The sequence below is a fragment of the Halichoerus grypus genome, chromosome 9 (assembly GCF_964656455.1).
Source record: "Halichoerus grypus chromosome 9, mHalGry1.hap1.1, whole genome shotgun sequence".
NCBI lineage: Eukaryota > Metazoa > Chordata > Mammalia > Carnivora > Phocidae > Halichoerus > Halichoerus grypus.
The window spans coordinates 80,572,844-80,589,560 of NC_135720.1; the positions used below are offsets into that span (position 1 = coordinate 80,572,844).

The window sequence follows — 16,717 nt, forward strand, 5'->3', positions numbered from 1 at the left end:
AGATACACAGCCTATCTACAATAATTGCTCTGCCTACCCACTCCAATCAAGGAAAGTGCCCCGCTCGACCTGAGACAGTAAGACTTAATTAAGAGCCCAGATTTGCTGTCCCATTTCTTGCCCCACAATTAAATTTTCCCCCCTCTTTTCAGCATTTTCCCAGACACGGAGAAACGAGCGAACAGCTTCCACAATTTCGGGACACTGGTAGTTTCTTGCGTGGGGAGTCCTGCAGCGTCCAAAGGTACAAGAAGGTAAAAATTGGTATCCCGACGCAGCTCCTTGCACCATAGTCTCAGCACAAGGAACAATAACGCCCTCAAAAGTTTCTTCAGCGGAAAAAACGGATTGTATCCGTGTAAGAGGAGTTCTCCTTTTTGTTTTGTATTTCATGCAGTTTCACAACTTAACAGGCCAACCCAGTGTTCTTTCAACGTCTATACAAGAGCTCAAAGTTTGCTAAGTTTTAAAAAACGACTTCTCGTTCCAAATACACTAATTTTCTACGATAGCGTGGTCTCACATTAATTTTATGTAAGCTAGTTAAAACGTACATGACACGTTACTCTTCGCCTCTCTGGTCTCAAAAGTCCTTTGCTTCTTCCAGCCTTAGCTCCAGCGACCAGCCGCCTGAAAGGCATCGGCCAGGTTGGGAACGAGTTGAAGAGACAGAAACGGCCAGTCGGCTAGAGCGGCCACAGCCATACGGCCGCTCTCGCCTTTCTTTCGCTCTCTATGGTCAGAGAAGCTCAAGCCCCTCCTCCGCCCGGAAATATTTATGTTGCCTGACGCTTGCGCAAAGCCAGAAGGTAGTTCCGGTTCCGGTGTGGGGACTTTCGTTCCTGGTGGTCGGTTGTCGCGGTTGGTGGGTAGTAACTGAGCCAAGATGCGGAATCTGCTGGTGAGGAACTTCTCGGCTTGTATTCTTAATGTGGGGCGGCAAGGTTGGGAATGGAGGCTAAGGGGCCTTGACTGAGAAACCTCTCCTGGGAGGGAAGAAGGGTGGGAAAAGGCGACTTCCGAAGTCACCTTGGTCCGTGTCCTTTTCGCCTGCCATTACTTCCCTTCCATCTGTACCTCTCGCCTCCTGTGTTGGGTAGATGAAGGGAGTGGAGAGGCTGGGAGGGTGACCAGAGGTGAGTTAGGCACCCTTGGGTTCTTAGTGGCCATCCCTAAACCTATAGGTCATTCATGAAGTCGGTAGCTCCGGTATGAGTAAAACTAAGGTCCAACTGGGAAGTTTCTGATACCCGGAAGCTTCAGACAGAAAGATGTTCCAGTGGTACTTTGAAAGGCTTTAAGTTTCAACGTTTCTGAGCTTTGTGAGCATCAGAATGCGGTTTAAAAAGCAAGTCATTCACTTTTGGTTGGGACTTTGGGAGCAGTCATGGCAGAAGTGTGGTGTTGCTTCCATCAGGCGGTTCTTCAGTGTCAGTGTCCTTCACCCCTTCACCTGCTTTAAGCATGTGAAATATTTTCCCAAAACTTCGAAAAAGTGAAGGAAAATGTAACCGTGACCGTTCTCTTGTAATTATTCAGTAAGGTTTTACTTAGCCTCTCAGTGTATCATTTATTTTGGAATATAGAGTGCATATTTGTTTCATTATTTAATTCAATTGGATATATAATGCAAGTTTCTTTTTTAAAAGAATTTACCCTATTAAAGATTTTTTTAGGAAAAATATAATGAGGAAAGCATTTTAATTAAGTAGGAATCGTGCCATTTTATTTTGGTATCAAGTGATAGATTTTTAATAATATGGTAGAGTATTAAATGAAAATACTTGAACTTAGTGTTATTTTGTAATCAGTCTTTATTTTTGTAATATCTGTATGTCAATGTTTTACTCAAGGATTATATGATGCTACTACTAGTTCAATCAGGTAAAGATGATTTTTTTTTTCTTTTGCTCAGAATTGCTACTTGAATGTGGTTTTTGGAGACTGCAGAATTTTAATATAAAGAGTAGTGGATGGACAACCAATTGGAAAACCTGGCTGCTGGTTTAGGATTCTTACTGACAAATCGGATATGTTTTAACTGTCAATTTCCCTCTTCTGTAATATTAAAGATTGAAAATGGTTGGTTTTGAAGGTTTCTTTAAGACCTAAATCTGCCTAACATCTATGGATTTTTCATTTCAGGCTCTTCGTCAGATTGCCCAGAGGACCATAAGTACTGCTTCACGCAGGCAGTTTGAAAATAAAGTTCCAGAGAAACAAAAGCTATTTCAGGTACTGGAATATTTTATAGACAGTTATTACTTGTAATAGTAAAATTACCAAAAGGTGGAGATAGGAAGTAAATTTGGTGATGTTTGATTGTTACTGATCCTGCTATATTAGCAAAAGAATAATAAACTGTTGATAGCTAATTGGGCATTTGTTATATACAAGAGGCCCTTGGGGAAGCAGAAGAAATGAGAGGGAAAGGGTATTGGTCAAAGACACTTTGGAGAAGTTACATTGGGTTGGCACTCTTTGGGGTAGTTGCACGAGAATAGACAAACAGACCATAGAAAGGACGCAGAAACAGAACAAATATATATGTAGAAATTTAATATATGTTAAAGGTGCTATTTCATATCAGAGAGGAAAGGATACAATAAGTTGGAAAAATTGGCTATTTTAAAGAAAGTAAAGTTTGATCCCTTCTGTATTGTATATTAAAAGATAAATTGCAGGGGTGCCTGGGTGGCTCAGTTGGTTAGGCATCTGCCTTCAGCCAGTTATGATCCCAGGGTTCTGGGATCGAGCCCTGTGTTGGGCTCCCTGCTCAGTAGGGAGCCTGTTTCTCCCTCTCCCTGTCCATCCCCCATCCCCCCTGCCACTTGTGCGCATGCATACGCGCGCGTGCGCGCTCTCTCTCTCTCTCTCTCTCGTGCTCTCTCTCTCAAATAAAACCTTAACAAAGATAAATTGCAGATATAAATGCTTCTCCTGCAAAACATTAGAAGAAGATATATTTTTTCCAGTTTTATTGACATATGATTGACAAAAATTTTATAGAGGGAGCACACTCTCTCCCTTTCTAAAATAAATAAATCTTTTTAAAAAATATTTTCTGCAGAAATAGTAGCATAACAATATTAAAAAAAAGGAAAGAGGTTATTCATTATAGGATTTTAATACCAAAAAAACCCTAACAACCTAAATACCCATTAATAGGAGACTAGCTAATTCAATTATGATATTTTTGCACAATGGAATGCTATGTGGTCATTAAAAGGAATAAGGTAGGCTTAAAGGGACTAACAGAATGGCTTTTAAGATAGCAGTAAGTAGGGACATCTGGGTGGCTCAATCGGTTAAGCGTCTGCTTTTGGCTCTGGTCATGATCTCAGGGTCCTGGGAAGGGCTCCCTGCTCAGAGGGGAGTCGGCTTCTCCCTCTGCTCCTCCCCTGCTCGTCCTCCCTCCCTCCCTCCCAAATAAATTCAAATAAAGAAATAAATAAAATATTTAGAAAAATAGCATTAAGTGAAAAATAGTATATGGCAGACCCTTACAGCATAATCTCATTTTGTATATTAAACAAGTGTGTGTGTAAATTAGAAGGTAAGGTAATGTAGGCATTAAAAATATTTACATATATTGGGGCGCCTGGGTGGCCCAGTCAGTTGAGCGTCTGACTCTTGGTTTTGGCTCAGTTCATGATCTCAGAGTCCAGAGATCACTCGGGCTCTACGCTGAGCAGGGAGTCGGCTTTCGATTCTCTCCCTCTTCCCATGGGTGTGTGTGTGTGTGTGTGTGAGAGAGAGAGAGAGAGATAAATCTTTAAAAAAATATATTTATGGATATATATAAATATATTTATGGATATGGATATGTACCATATATATATTATGGATATGTTGTGGTGGTTTTCACATGAGGAAAGATGATGGGATAGAGTCGTTAACCTTTATAAGTAGTTAAATTATTAGTGATTTTTTTGGTTTGTTTTCGTGGGTGATCTCTGGTTTTTCCCAAATAAAATTTTAAGTGATTAAAAAGCTTTGTATTCTGTACGGATCTTCCTTGACTTATGATGGGGTTATGTCATTATGTCATAAACAATAACCCATCATAAGTTGAAAACATTTTAAATTGAAGATTCATTTAATATAGTTAACCTACTAAATATAGCTTAGCCTACCTTAAACAAGCTCAGAACACATACATTAGCTTACAGATGGGCAAAGTCATCTAACACAAAGCCTGTTTTATATAAAGTGTTGAATATCTTATGTAATTTCTTGAATACTGTACTGAAAGTGAAAAAGAGAATGGTTTTATGGATACAGAATGGTTGTAAGTTTATTGGTTGTTTAACTTCATGATTGTGTGGCTGATTGGGAGTTGCTGGCTGCCGCTGCCCTGCATCATCAGAGAGTATCGTACTGCGTATCACTAGCCTGGGAAAAGGTAAAAATTCAGAACTTAAAGTACAGTTTCTACTGAATGTGTATTACTTTCACACCATTGTAAAGTTGAGAAATCGTAAGTTGAACCATTGTTAAGTCAGGGGCCATTTGTATGCTACATAAAAATAAAATACTTATATTTAACAGATGTATTAAATATCTACTGTATGCCAGGTGCTGGACTAGGGGTTAAGGATATAATTTAAGGTTATAAACAAACCCCTTCCCCCCCTTTTTTTAAGGAAAAAATAAATCTTACGATTAAATCTAAAGTGTGATGAGTACTGATCTTTTTAATAATTCAGTTGATGAACTTAATCAGTATATTTTCACAACTTTAACATTTATATATTCCTTGGAAAGAACATCTTTATTGGATCTCACTAAATTTAAGAGAAAGAATATTGACTTTTAGGAGTTCTTATTTTAATTTAGTGGAAGTAGAGACAGAATCAGGAAAATTGTAGTCTTTTAATTTTGATGTTTACAATATTTTAATTCCAGGGGTTTAAGGAGGCACTTAATTTTATATAAATGGATTAGTCTTTTGAACTTAATTGAAAACAAATCACAGATGTATTAATTATTGTTTTTTGATCTAGGAGGATAATGGAATTCCAGTGCATCTAAAGGGTGGAGTAGCTGATGCCCTCCTGTATAGAGCCACTATGATACTTACAGTTGGTGGTAAGATACTGGGAGTGCTTGACTTATAGATAAGTAACAGTAAGGATAACTAACAACTTCATTGCTTTTACTGTGCCAGTATTTTAACATAGGAAGTCTGTCTCCAGAATCTGAGATCCTAATGCTTTGCATTTAAGGATTCAACAGGATAATTGATACATATTATATAAGAGCATTTTAATGTCTAAAAAAAAAATAAACCAATAATGTTTGATGGGTATTTATGATAGAGGTAGCTTTCAGAGTGTGCAGGCCATCTACTCTGCCCCATCTACTGTAACAGGGGCTTTTTGAACATTTTTACTTTGATACATAATAAAAAAACATTTTACAACTACACTCAACATCCATGTTTAGGACAGAAACAACCTGTATAGAACAACACTTATTACAGTACCCAAAGTGCTTTGAAATTTTTTTCTGTGGATTGGGCAGGTCCATTGTTCAGTATTAGCAGTGGAATATCACAAATTGGTACGGTTGGAGCAGAGTGAAGAATTTGAATGATTGCTTTCTGGGGGAGGAAGGGAAACAATATTTGAGTGATTACTGTGTGCTTGTCCTATTGATAAGAATGCCACATAAAGGGATTTTTGGACCCCTTGTATTAAGTCTGTAATGTGTCCTTATTTTAAAGTTGAAGAAATTGTGTTAATTACTCAAGATAATATTGCCTCTGTGTGGAAAAGCTGAAATTTGAACCCTAATTACAAAGTCTTCTGCTCATGCCAAGGTGCCTTCTTTGGCTTGGATTAAATACAGTGAAGGGGCATTTTTGGATGAAGACAACTACTAGATAGTGGCATTTGGGCTCTCTTAAGATAAAGTCCTAAATTCTTTTTTATCAGTGTGACTATTTCATAGGTATTCTGGTAGTTAGTTTTATTTTTTTATTTTTATTTTATTTTTTCTATTATGTTGAGTTAGCCGGTACATGATATAGTACATCATAAGTTCTGGTAGGTCATTTTAATAAGTTTTCACTTATTAGCTATTACATTAAACTTGATAATTTAAGTGTATCACTCTTCCTTGGTTTTACATTGATAATATACTTTAGGGAGTGCTTGCATATCTTGACCTCTTTTTTGGTATTTGAATCATTCTTAGCATTTCTCAGGCAATCTTAGGTTAGTATGGAAGTAGCCTTTATATATGTTCTTAATATTACTTAAAAATTTTTTTACATGTTATTCAAGTTGACAAATACTTTGTACTGTATCTAACACTTTCTATAGAAGTTAACTGATACTAAAACTAGATTAAATGTGTTTAACATGTATTTATTTTAAATTTTGCCAGCACCTATCAAAATACTTTTTTATGTTCCCATAAAAGTAGCAATAATGCCAGACTTGCCTCTTTCTTTTTACAACCTTTTAGCTGGAATATTAGGTTTATGCATATAAATCTCAGAATTTCTTAGAAGTTCTTTTTTTGTTTCTTTTTATTTTTCAGGAACAGCATATGCCATATATCAGCTAGCTATGGCTTCATTTCCCAAGAAGCAGGATTGACTTCAGTTTATCATCTCAGCAGGCAGTTGGTTCAGTTTCATTCAGCTCTCTATGGACCAGTAACTGATAAATAAATGAGTTCTTCTTTGGGGATCAATATTTATTGACTTATACTAACTGCCACCAATAAAGCAGACTTTACCATGCTTTGTCTTATTTTATCACTTTATACCCATAATTTCAATTTTTGATCAGCCTTGTAAATCTTAGGGAGCAAAAAAAAAAAAAATGGTTCTTTTGTCATTAGGGTTGTATAAAATACCATTGTGATAGTTAATGAAATTTTATTTTTATAAATAAATTAATAGAGCAGCTCAGACTTACACAGTGGATGGTCTTCAGCCTTAAATGAATGTGACACTCGAAAGCATATTTCTTTGAATCCCTCCCATCCCTGCTGTATTATATCCAGGGATATGCTAGAACCTGGGGTTAGTGGAAGCAGGTCATTTTTGGCTCCTGGGGTTCAAATGTCTTTTTTCTCTCTCTCAGCTATGTTAGTGTATGTTTAAATAGTGGATGTGTTCCACAGCTTAGAATTAGGCTTTAGTAGAGAAGCTATAAACTAATTCAGGACTTGTTCTTTCACACTAACAATGGGCTTCTGTTACTTTATAACATAAAGGGTAACTTCCCTTAAAATACTTTGTTCATTTCTAAAAGTTATCTTTTGGGGGAACTTAAGGAATCAAACTTTGTTGTCTCTTCTGCTAGGTGTACATTTGTAACACTATGAAGTTTAGACTCTAGGTGCATTCAATCTAGGGGAAATTGATAAGTAAAGGTTTATAAACAATTTCTGGGTGTGCCTGGGTAGCTGCGTTGGCTATGTGTCCAACTCTCGATTTCGGCTCAGGTCATGATCTCAGGGTTGTAAGATCAAGCCCTGTATTGGGTTCTTCACTGGGTGTGGAGCCTGCTTAAGATTCTCTCTCCCTCTCCGCACCCCGCCCCTCTCTAAAAAAAATATAAATAAATAAACTTCAATTTCTGGATAAAATTGAGAAAAGTATATTTGGAAAAATTGGTCAAATGTAAAATAGCCAATCTAAATCTTCATGTTGAAACATTGAGGCTTAAAATATAAATCCATCTCAAATGGTACCTGATAAAAGATGTCTCAGCCTTGAATCTCAAAGATTGGGAAGGATCTTGGTAGCCACGTTATGTAACCTGCCACTAAATGCAGGAATCTGCATGACTTTTTTTTTTTTTTACATTTTTTTATTATGTTAATTACCATACATTACATCATTAGTTTTTGATGTAGTGTTCCATGATTCATTGTTTGCGTATAACACCCAGTGCTCCATTCAGTACGTGCCCTCTTGAATACCCATCACCAGGCTAACCCAGCCCTCCACCTCCCTCCACTCTAGAACCTTCAGTTTGTTTCTCAGAGTCCATAGTCTCTCAGGTTCGTCTACCCCTCCGATTTCCCCCCCTTCATTTTTCCCTTCCTACTATCTTCTTTTCTTTTTTTTTTTAACATATAAAGTATTATTTGTTTCAGGGGTACAGCTGTGATTGATCAGTCTTAACACAATTCACAGCACTCACCATAGCACATACCCTCCCCAATGTCTATCACCCAGCCACCCCATCCCTCCCACCCCCACCACTCCAGTAACCCTCAGTTTGTTTCCTGAGATTAAGAATTCCTCATATCAGTGAGATCATATGATACATGTCTTTCTCTGATTGACTTACTTTGCTCAGCATAATACCCTCCAGTTCCATCCACATCATTGCAAATGGCAAGATTTCATTCCTTTTGATGGCTGCATAACATTTCATTGTGTGTATATATATATATATACACACCACATCTTCTTTATCCATTCATCTGTCTGTCTGCCTGACTTCTGACAGAATCTTTTTTTTTTTTTTTTTCAGAATCTTATTACTAATAGCAGAGAACACTGCTTTGGAAGGGAGTGGAATAAATACCAGACATTTATAAATGCTGAGAAAGTTCTTAGGTTGGGCTAGAATTTGGTCCAATTTGGTGATTTGGAACTAAAAAGCAACCACTGGTAATATTTTTTATAAAACATTTTTCCATGAGAAAATGTTCTGTTTGGGCTATGTTAACATGGGAAGATTGGATAAAGTAAAAGTGGGTTGAATGCTTAAGATACTTGAAAAATTTTAAAAATAAAAGCTGAATTTAAGTATTTGCCCTTCACTTAAAAAGTCTGCATTGTAACCAGGGGTGGAGATGGGGAAGGACAAAGGGGCAAGATACCAGAGTAAGGGTTGCTGGACAGAGTCCTGTGAAAATGTCTGCTATACTTTAGCATTTAGTGAAAGAGCTGTTATAATTATTGGTAGATTTCAGAGACTAACCAAAAGTCCATAGAACAGAGTCCTTAAGAAGTATTTGAAAATGTGGCCATCGGGAAACAAAACAACCTTAATTCTAATCTCCATTTTTATCTTTATCATGCAATATGATCTCTTTGAGATTAGTATCCATTAATAAATAGAAGGATCTGTGATGATGTTATCCCATTAATATAAATACCATAAAGACTGGGAACCAGTATAGCATTGTAATTAATGCTAATTGTAATCATACTAATGATAGAAGACCCAGCTTCAAGCCTTGGATTACCATGGGTAGCTAACCTTGCTAAACATGTATCCTCCTTTGTGTGAATGGAATAATACTTAATGTACATGTTTTTTTTCTAATGCACGTAAAGCGCTAAGGATGGTTTCTGATACATACCAAGTGTGCAATAAAAGTTAGCTGCTTCTATGGTTAGCTTTCTGGGAAAAGGAACTGTTATCTTTTCATCTATCCCTATCAACTTGACACAAAGCAGGGACTATGAGCCGGTCAGGGCTGGTAGGACAGGCTCAATTTGATCCACGTCCTAGGTGCTTCTTTCAGCTCTCCTTAGTGTGTGGTTTTCATTCTTGAGACGGCTGCTGCAGCTCCAGCCTATTTTCTTTGTTACCCTGCAGGAAGAAGGGTTGGCGAAAGAGCACACACTAAATAAGTGAGCTCTTTTTTTTTTTTTTTTTTAAAGATTTTATTTATTTGACAGAGACACAACAAGAGAGGGAACACAAGCAGGGGGAGTGGGAGAAGGAGAAGCAGGCTTCCCGCTGAGCAGGGAGCCCGATGCGGGGCTCGATCCCAGGACCCCGGGATCATGACCTGAGCCGAAGGCAGACACTTAACTGACTGAGCCACCCAGGCGCCCCTAAGTGAGCTCTTTTTAAAGAGCCTTAGAAGCTCCAAACAAAAGACGTCAGCTTAGATGTCTTTGGCCAGAACTTTGTCGCATGATCATGCCTGGGTTCAGAGTGGCCAGGAAATGTCTTAGCTGGGCAGATTGCCCAGTACAATTGGCATTCTATATAATAAGAAGGGGAGACTGAGTATTGAGTTGGCAACTAACAGTCTTTCCCCCAGGTTTTTTTTTTCTTACAGTGGTGTGAATCTTATTTATTTTTTAAGATTTTATTTATTTGAGAGAGAGAGAGCACAAACAGGGAGAAGGAGAGGGAGAAGCAGACTCCATGATGAGCAGGGAGCCTGACGGGGGCTCAATCCCAGGACCCTGGGATCATGACCTGAGCTGAAGGCAGACGCTTAACTCACTGAGCCACCTGGGTGCCACTGTAAACAGTGTGGAGGTTCCTCAAAAATTTAAAAATAGAGCTACCCTATGACCCAGCAATTGCACTACTGGGTATTTACCCCAAAGACACAGATGTAGTGAAAAGAAGGGCCATATGCACCCCAACGTTCATAGCAGCAATGTCCGCAATAGACAAACTGTGGAAAGAGCCGAGATGCCCTTCAAGAGATGAATGGATAAAGAAGATGTGGTCCATATATACAATGGAATATTACTCAGCCATCAGAAAGGATGAATACCCAACTTTTACATCAACATGGATGGGACTGGAGGAGATTATGCTAAGTGAAATAAGGCAAGCAGAGAAAGTCAATTATATGGTTTCACTTATTTGTGGAACATGAGGAATAGCATGGAGGACATTAGGAGAAGGAAGGGAAAAAAGGGGGGGGGAATTGGAGGGAGAAATGAACCATGAGAGACTATGGACTCTGAGAAACAAACAGGGTTCTAGAGGGGAGGGGGGTGGGGAGGATGGGTTAGCCCGGTGATGGGTATTAAGGAGGGCACCTACTGCATGGAGCACTGGGTGTTATAGCAAACAATGAATCATGGAACACTACATCAAAAACTAATGATGTATGGTGACTAACATAACATAATAAAATTAAATTAAAAAAATAAAACTATTTCTCACCTTTCTCAAATTGAAGACTGCAAGAAATAAAAGCAGTGCTTTACTGGGTTGTCATTAACCCTAGGAGCAGCGCTGCGGCCTCTCCCATGCTCTGCGACCCCTGTGCCCAGGAAACCTCAGCTCACACAGGCCAAAGCTATCCCACCTCACTTTACACAACAGTCCTGGAAGCTTAATCAGATAAGGCTATTGTACACGACATTTACATTAGAAAAAGCGGGATGGAGGCGCCTGGGTGGCTCAGTCTTTGGGCGTCTGCCTTCCGCTGGGGTCGTGATCCTGGGGTCCTGGGATCAAGCCCCGCGCCGGGCTCCTTGCTCAGCGGAAAGCCTGCTTCTCCCTCTCCCACTTCCCACCCTGCTTGTGTAGCGGGAGGTAGGAAAGCCAGGTGTGTTGTTCCCTTTAAGTAAAGTTTGCTCCACTGTCGGGACATCTTCACTTCCTCAAGGAAAAACAGCAGATGAACCCAAATGGGAACAAGATGATGGTCAAGAAGATGCCCAGGGAGGTGAAGATGTCCTCCGAAACCCAACTCTGCAGACCGGGCAGCCTCCAACAACAATGAAATTGGCAGGATACCTGGTGGTATTTCGACTGTGGATGTTGTAGACCCTGGGGTGGTGGGTGGGTGTCCCCGTGACCGGGTGAATGTGGGGCGGCGGCAGGCTGCTGGCGAAGTCGCCCTGGCCGGCGTCCAGGTTGTAGGCGCGCGGCCGCTCCGGCAGCAGGTGCTTGCGGTCCTTGGCCTGCGGCGCCCAGCCCGGCTCCCACCCGGACTCCCGCTCCCGCGCCGGCTCCGACTCGCGGGGTCGCTGCTTCCAGTCTGGGTTTTGTTTTGTTTTTTTTAAATAAAGTCAACACCGAAAGAGACGACCTGGAAGCATTTCGGTTCCTAGCTCTAATTTCTGATGCCCACAACGATATCCATGCCTGTTCTTAGGCTTGGTTGCATTCCATCGGCAAATAACTTCCCCATTTTGCTTAAATTAGTTCTGGTAGGTTTCTCAGCCAGGAACCAACCAAAGCAGGGTTTCCTGACTTTCCCACTTATTGTATCATCTAATGGAACCACAACTCTACCATTTACCCTAAACAGTACTTAGATGATTAATAAATGGTGGCCATTACTGGTCTCTTACGGCAGACAGGAGTGTTTCAAAAAGATTTCCGTAGGGAACACAAAGGCAAATGGATATGGAGAATACAAGAACGATAAAAACAAGAATTATGATGCTGTTTTAAGCAGCTTGGTTCAGGGTTTGCCGAGATCCCTTCCTGCTGTTTGAGATAGTTTTGCACAAGTTCCCCAAAGCTGGCAATTCCACAGGGTTCTAGCTTGAACTCCCTCTCCTCAGGTCCTGGATACATTCAGGTGGAGAGAAACATCTTGTAATCCACTACCCAGGATTCTTCTATTTACACATCAAGACTAATAATTCAGGTTAACAGATATTGAGTGCCTACCACGTGCCAGACACTGTTTTATGTGCCTGGGACTCGTGGATAAACAGAGTTTGCATGAGAGTGAGAGATGGCGGGGAAGATGGTTAATACAATATAAAAATAAATTGCACAATATATTAGAAGGCAGTAAGTTCTATGGACAAAAAAGGCCAACAGGGAGAACCGGCATGTGGGTGGGGTGACTGGTCCTGGTAGTAAATAAGGTGTGAGGATAGACTTCAATGGGAAGGTCATATTTAAATAAAGACTAGAAGGTGAGGGAGTTAGTAACTCAGATATATGGGGGAAAAGCATTATAGGAAGAGGGAACAGTCTAAGCAAATGCCTTAGAAGTGCCTGGCATGTTCAGGGAACAGGAAGGCAATAGCAGTTCTCACTGAAGCGTAAAGAGAAGTCAGAGAGGTAAGGAGGTGCCGCACTAAGTGGGGATTTGAGGCTGTTGTAAGGACTTTGGCTTTTACTCTGAGGGATATGGGAAGTCATTGCAGGTTTTTGTTTGTTTGTTTTTTACAGAAGACTGACTTACATGTTTTTAAGGGTATTAGCTTGACTGCGGTGTTGAAGTAGGCCATAGGGGACCCAGGGTAGAAGCAGGCAGACCCATTAAGAAGCCCACTGCAACAACCCAGTTGGGAAATGTTGGAGGCAATGAGCAGGTGTTCGTCATAGAGGTAATCAAGAGTGGTCGGAGTACGAATAGAGGAGGATCTTTATCAGACCCCATCCTTCCTCATCCATCCATCCATCTATCAGCCATCCATCTCTCCATCCATCTATCCAACCATCCAACCATTGCTTATTGAAAGCCTACTTTGTTTTAGTCAATGGAGATAGACAACTAAATACATTCGTAAGCATGATAATGGTCTGTAGTGGAAACTGCCATAAAGGAATCAACAGTGTGATCTCTTAGGAAAAATGATGGAGTGGAAGCTAGAAAAGGCCTCAGTTGAACCGAGACCAGAAAAAAAGGAGCCAGCTGTGATAAATGTCAGGAGAAAAGCAATCCGGGGAAAAGGAAATGACTTTGCATGGTTGAATTGCAAAAAGAAGACCAATGTTGTTGGAACATAGGAAGCTGGAGAAAGCAGCAACTGTGATCTCTTCCCCAGTGACTAACACAACAAATGGCCGTGTCCCTACATACAGTCCCTAGATTGATCTTTTCTGTTTTCATAATATTACACAGCACAATCTGATAGCCATAGTACGGATGTAACAAGAAGTTTCAAGATAAACCAACATGTGGGCATTCAACCCAGCCAGTTGTTGTTACTATTATTAGCAAGAATTAGAAACTGAGGAAGTACAGTTAGCGACAGAGCAAACGCATAGCAATTGCATGTGAACTAGACTTTAAATCTAGATCTGTCTTATTCCAAAACCGATTCTTTATCTGCTATGTATCATGTTACTTCCTAGATGAGGAAAGAAGAAAGAAAAGTACTCAGGACAACATTGGACAACAGCTGGGCATGGAGCCTGACGCAGGGCTCGATCTCATGAGCCCTGAGATCATGACCTGAGCAGAAACTGAGTCAGATGCTTAACTGACTGTGTCACCCAGGCACCCCCAGAATGATTTTTAAAAAAGGTTCTTTCCACTTTAGTTGGAACATACTAAGAAAAAATAGACCAGAAATTCCTGTCACAGATGAGAAGCTAGGAGTCTCTTTTTGGTTTACCTCTGTCTGTATTTATCAATAAAGATGTCTACAAAGAACAACTAACAGAATCCCTTCAAAGGATTGAGAGATGTGAAAACAAACAAAATGAAACAAAGTGATACATTTCTCAAGAAGCAATTTTAATGTCAGTTTATTTCTCAAGTCTTAAAAGATACCCTAGCTTCATTTCTCAAAGTGGCCACAGCCCAACTTCAATAATACATTTGTGATCATTGTTTTCCAAATCAAGCTTTTTACTGGTAGAATTTTTTTTATTATAGATGATTATTAAGCATGCTGAGAAAGAAAAAAGATGGATATGTATAGAATACATATATACAATATATTGTAATAAGTACAATATATTACCATTTCAGAAAACATGTTTCAGTATAAAACCAATTCATGTTCAGTAAGCACATAAAAGAATAAAGAAAAATGCTTCTGCTAATGTTCTAATCTTTGTTCTATGTATAAATAACTGGAGCACAGGAGTGCTTGTAGGACTCTGTCTCTTGTCTCAGCTCATTCTCATTCTCGTCTTCATCATGGCACAAATGTGTCCTCTGTTAATGCGTCTTTGCAGCTTCACCACCTGTGTTGGTCTGCTCAGGCTGCCGCAGCAAAATACCACAGACTGGGTGGCTTAAACAACAGGCATTTATTTTCTCACAATTCTCGAGGCTAGGAGTCCCAGGTCAACGTGCTGGCCACGTCAGTTCCTGGTGAGAGCTCTCTTCCTGGCTCGTAGATGGTCCCCTTCTCACGGCTTCCTCACAGGGCCTTTCCTCTGTGTGGCATGGAGAGAGAAAGCGAGTGAGCTCTGGTGGCCTTCCTCTTGTAAGGACATCAGTCCCATTGGGTCAGGGCCCAGCTCTTAGGATCTCGTTTAATTTTAGTTACCTCCACAAAGACCCTATCTTCAAATAGTCACGTTGAGGGTTAGGGCTTCAACATACAAATTTTGAGAAACACACCTGAAAAAAAAAGGGGTGGGTGTATTTCTGGTCCCATATTAAAAAATTTCAAGAAAGGACTCTGACTAGTCCAGGATGCATCAACTGAAAGTTATCATAATTGACCCTATTTGTTTTAGGGCTCACCCCTTGCCAATCAATAGCTTCAGTTTAAGGAGTTAATCCTCTGAAGAGTTTCTCATGGATTAAACATACAGTATTAACAACGTATAGAATTATAGAGTTGATAGTGCGTGCACCTAGTGTGTTCAATTAAGGGTGAGAAGGAGGTCAGCATACTTAAAAGAGTATGATTTTTTTTTCAAGAGTAACAGAAAGATGAAAAACATCTTGGTATGAGAAAAACAAGTTAATTCTAGAAATGCAGAATATTCTGCTCAAGGTTTTTTGTGGCAGGAAAAAAGAAATTCTGCAATGTATGTATCTGAAACTTAAGATATTGTGGCACCCAAAAATCCACTGCAGCATTTCTTGATTTTTTTTTTTTTTTGAGGAGGCTCTCCTGAGGGCAGGAGGAGATATGATTGGAGAAATTCAGAAGGTTTAGGCCATAGCATTGAAGATGGACCAGAGTGGAGACAGAATGGCTAATGAGGAGGATATTATAGTAGACTAAGCAAGATTTGAAAATACTGAAGGAAGTGAATTGTCCTGTTGGGTGAGAGTAAGTAAAGGGTGGCAGGAGGTGTTAGTAAGGATATTAACAATAACCTAAAGTCTTACAAGTCATGTTTTGTGTGAGAATAACCACCATGAAGACAGCAGAAGTAATACAAGAGTGGGTGAATTTGTAAAGAGGGCCAGCAACATTATTCTTAGATTTCTACCTTCAATAGTCAGATGAAAAGGGAAAGCTGATGGTGGAGATGATCTGGGGCCAGAAATTATAATTTACAGTTGCAGCATCTTCCTTCAGAAATGAAACCTGATCTCTACACACTCAGATTTTAAAATATGGGAATCATAGACCAGAAAAGAGCTGCTCAGGGGACCTGAAGTGGCCAGTGCTGTGTTGTGCCTACTTATGCTGAAGGTCACACCAGCTTGGGAGCCCGTGGAGGTCACATTTACAACAGTATCCAAATAACCAAAATTCTGAGCTCCCTCCTGTTCACACGGAAGCACTGCTATTTCTCAAGGTGTCCTAGCTCATTTTTGTGAGACATCAGCCCCTCACGTATGACCAGGAGCATGATTTTCCATATTCCTCCCTTTTGCTCCTCTTGTCTGACTACTTCACCAATACCACGCATGAGAAATCAACTCAGCCAGGCACTGCTCTGCCCAGGGTTCTGTCTTCTGTTCCCAAACCTGCCGTTCCCTGTGTCCCAGGGCAGAACTGGGTGTGCATGGGGAAATGGGGAGCATTTTGCCTTCATGTATTCATTCGAATAACTTTGAAATGCCAATTATGAACCCAACAAGGTTCTAAGTCCTGGGGAGAACATTCATGAAACAAAACTCCTGTTCTCCCTGGGTTATACTGTGAGCCACAGAACCTCAGTGAGGCCTTGAGGCAGCGATCCTGGAGGCCAAGTCTTGCAAAGTTTCTGGTGAGGATGGCTGTTCCAGCTTTCGGCTCCTGTTAGCACCTCTCCAATAAAACGCTCAAGTGCCATAAAAAGAAGCACCCATTTTTAGACACACAATGTCCCAACCCATATTTAGAAAGCAAAAATTGACATTTTTGTTTTGTGGATGAACAGAA

At 40.1% G+C, this 16,717-nt stretch overlaps 1 protein-coding gene across 1 annotated transcript; it reads left to right on the forward strand.

Moving 5' to 3' along the window:
* The first annotated feature begins 748 nt into the window (after window positions 1-748).
* Window positions 749-6,754, forward strand: COX7A2 (cytochrome c oxidase subunit 7A2). The gene is made up of 4 exons (XM_078055082.1): window positions 749-901; window positions 2,146-2,235; window positions 5,007-5,091; window positions 6,550-6,754. The coding sequence occupies exons 1-4, from the start codon at window positions 887-889 to the stop codon at window positions 6,606-6,608; spliced, it is 249 nt and encodes an 82-aa protein (XP_077911208.1). The 5' UTR covers window positions 749-886; the 3' UTR covers window positions 6,609-6,754.
* Window positions 6,755-16,717: the final 9,963 nt, after the last annotated feature.

What these genes read in the sequence shown, in the direction of transcription:
- COX7A2 (XM_078055082.1), top strand. An exon ending in AGAAACAAAAGCTATTTCAG is followed by an intron (nt 2,236 to 5,006) that starts GTACTGGAATAT and finishes TTTTTGATCTAG; the next exon opens with GAGGATAATGGAATTCCAGT. An exon ending in TATGATACTTACAGTTGGTG is followed by an intron (nt 5,092 to 6,549) that starts GTAAGATACTGG and finishes TTTATTTTTCAG; the next exon opens with GAACAGCATATGCCATATAT.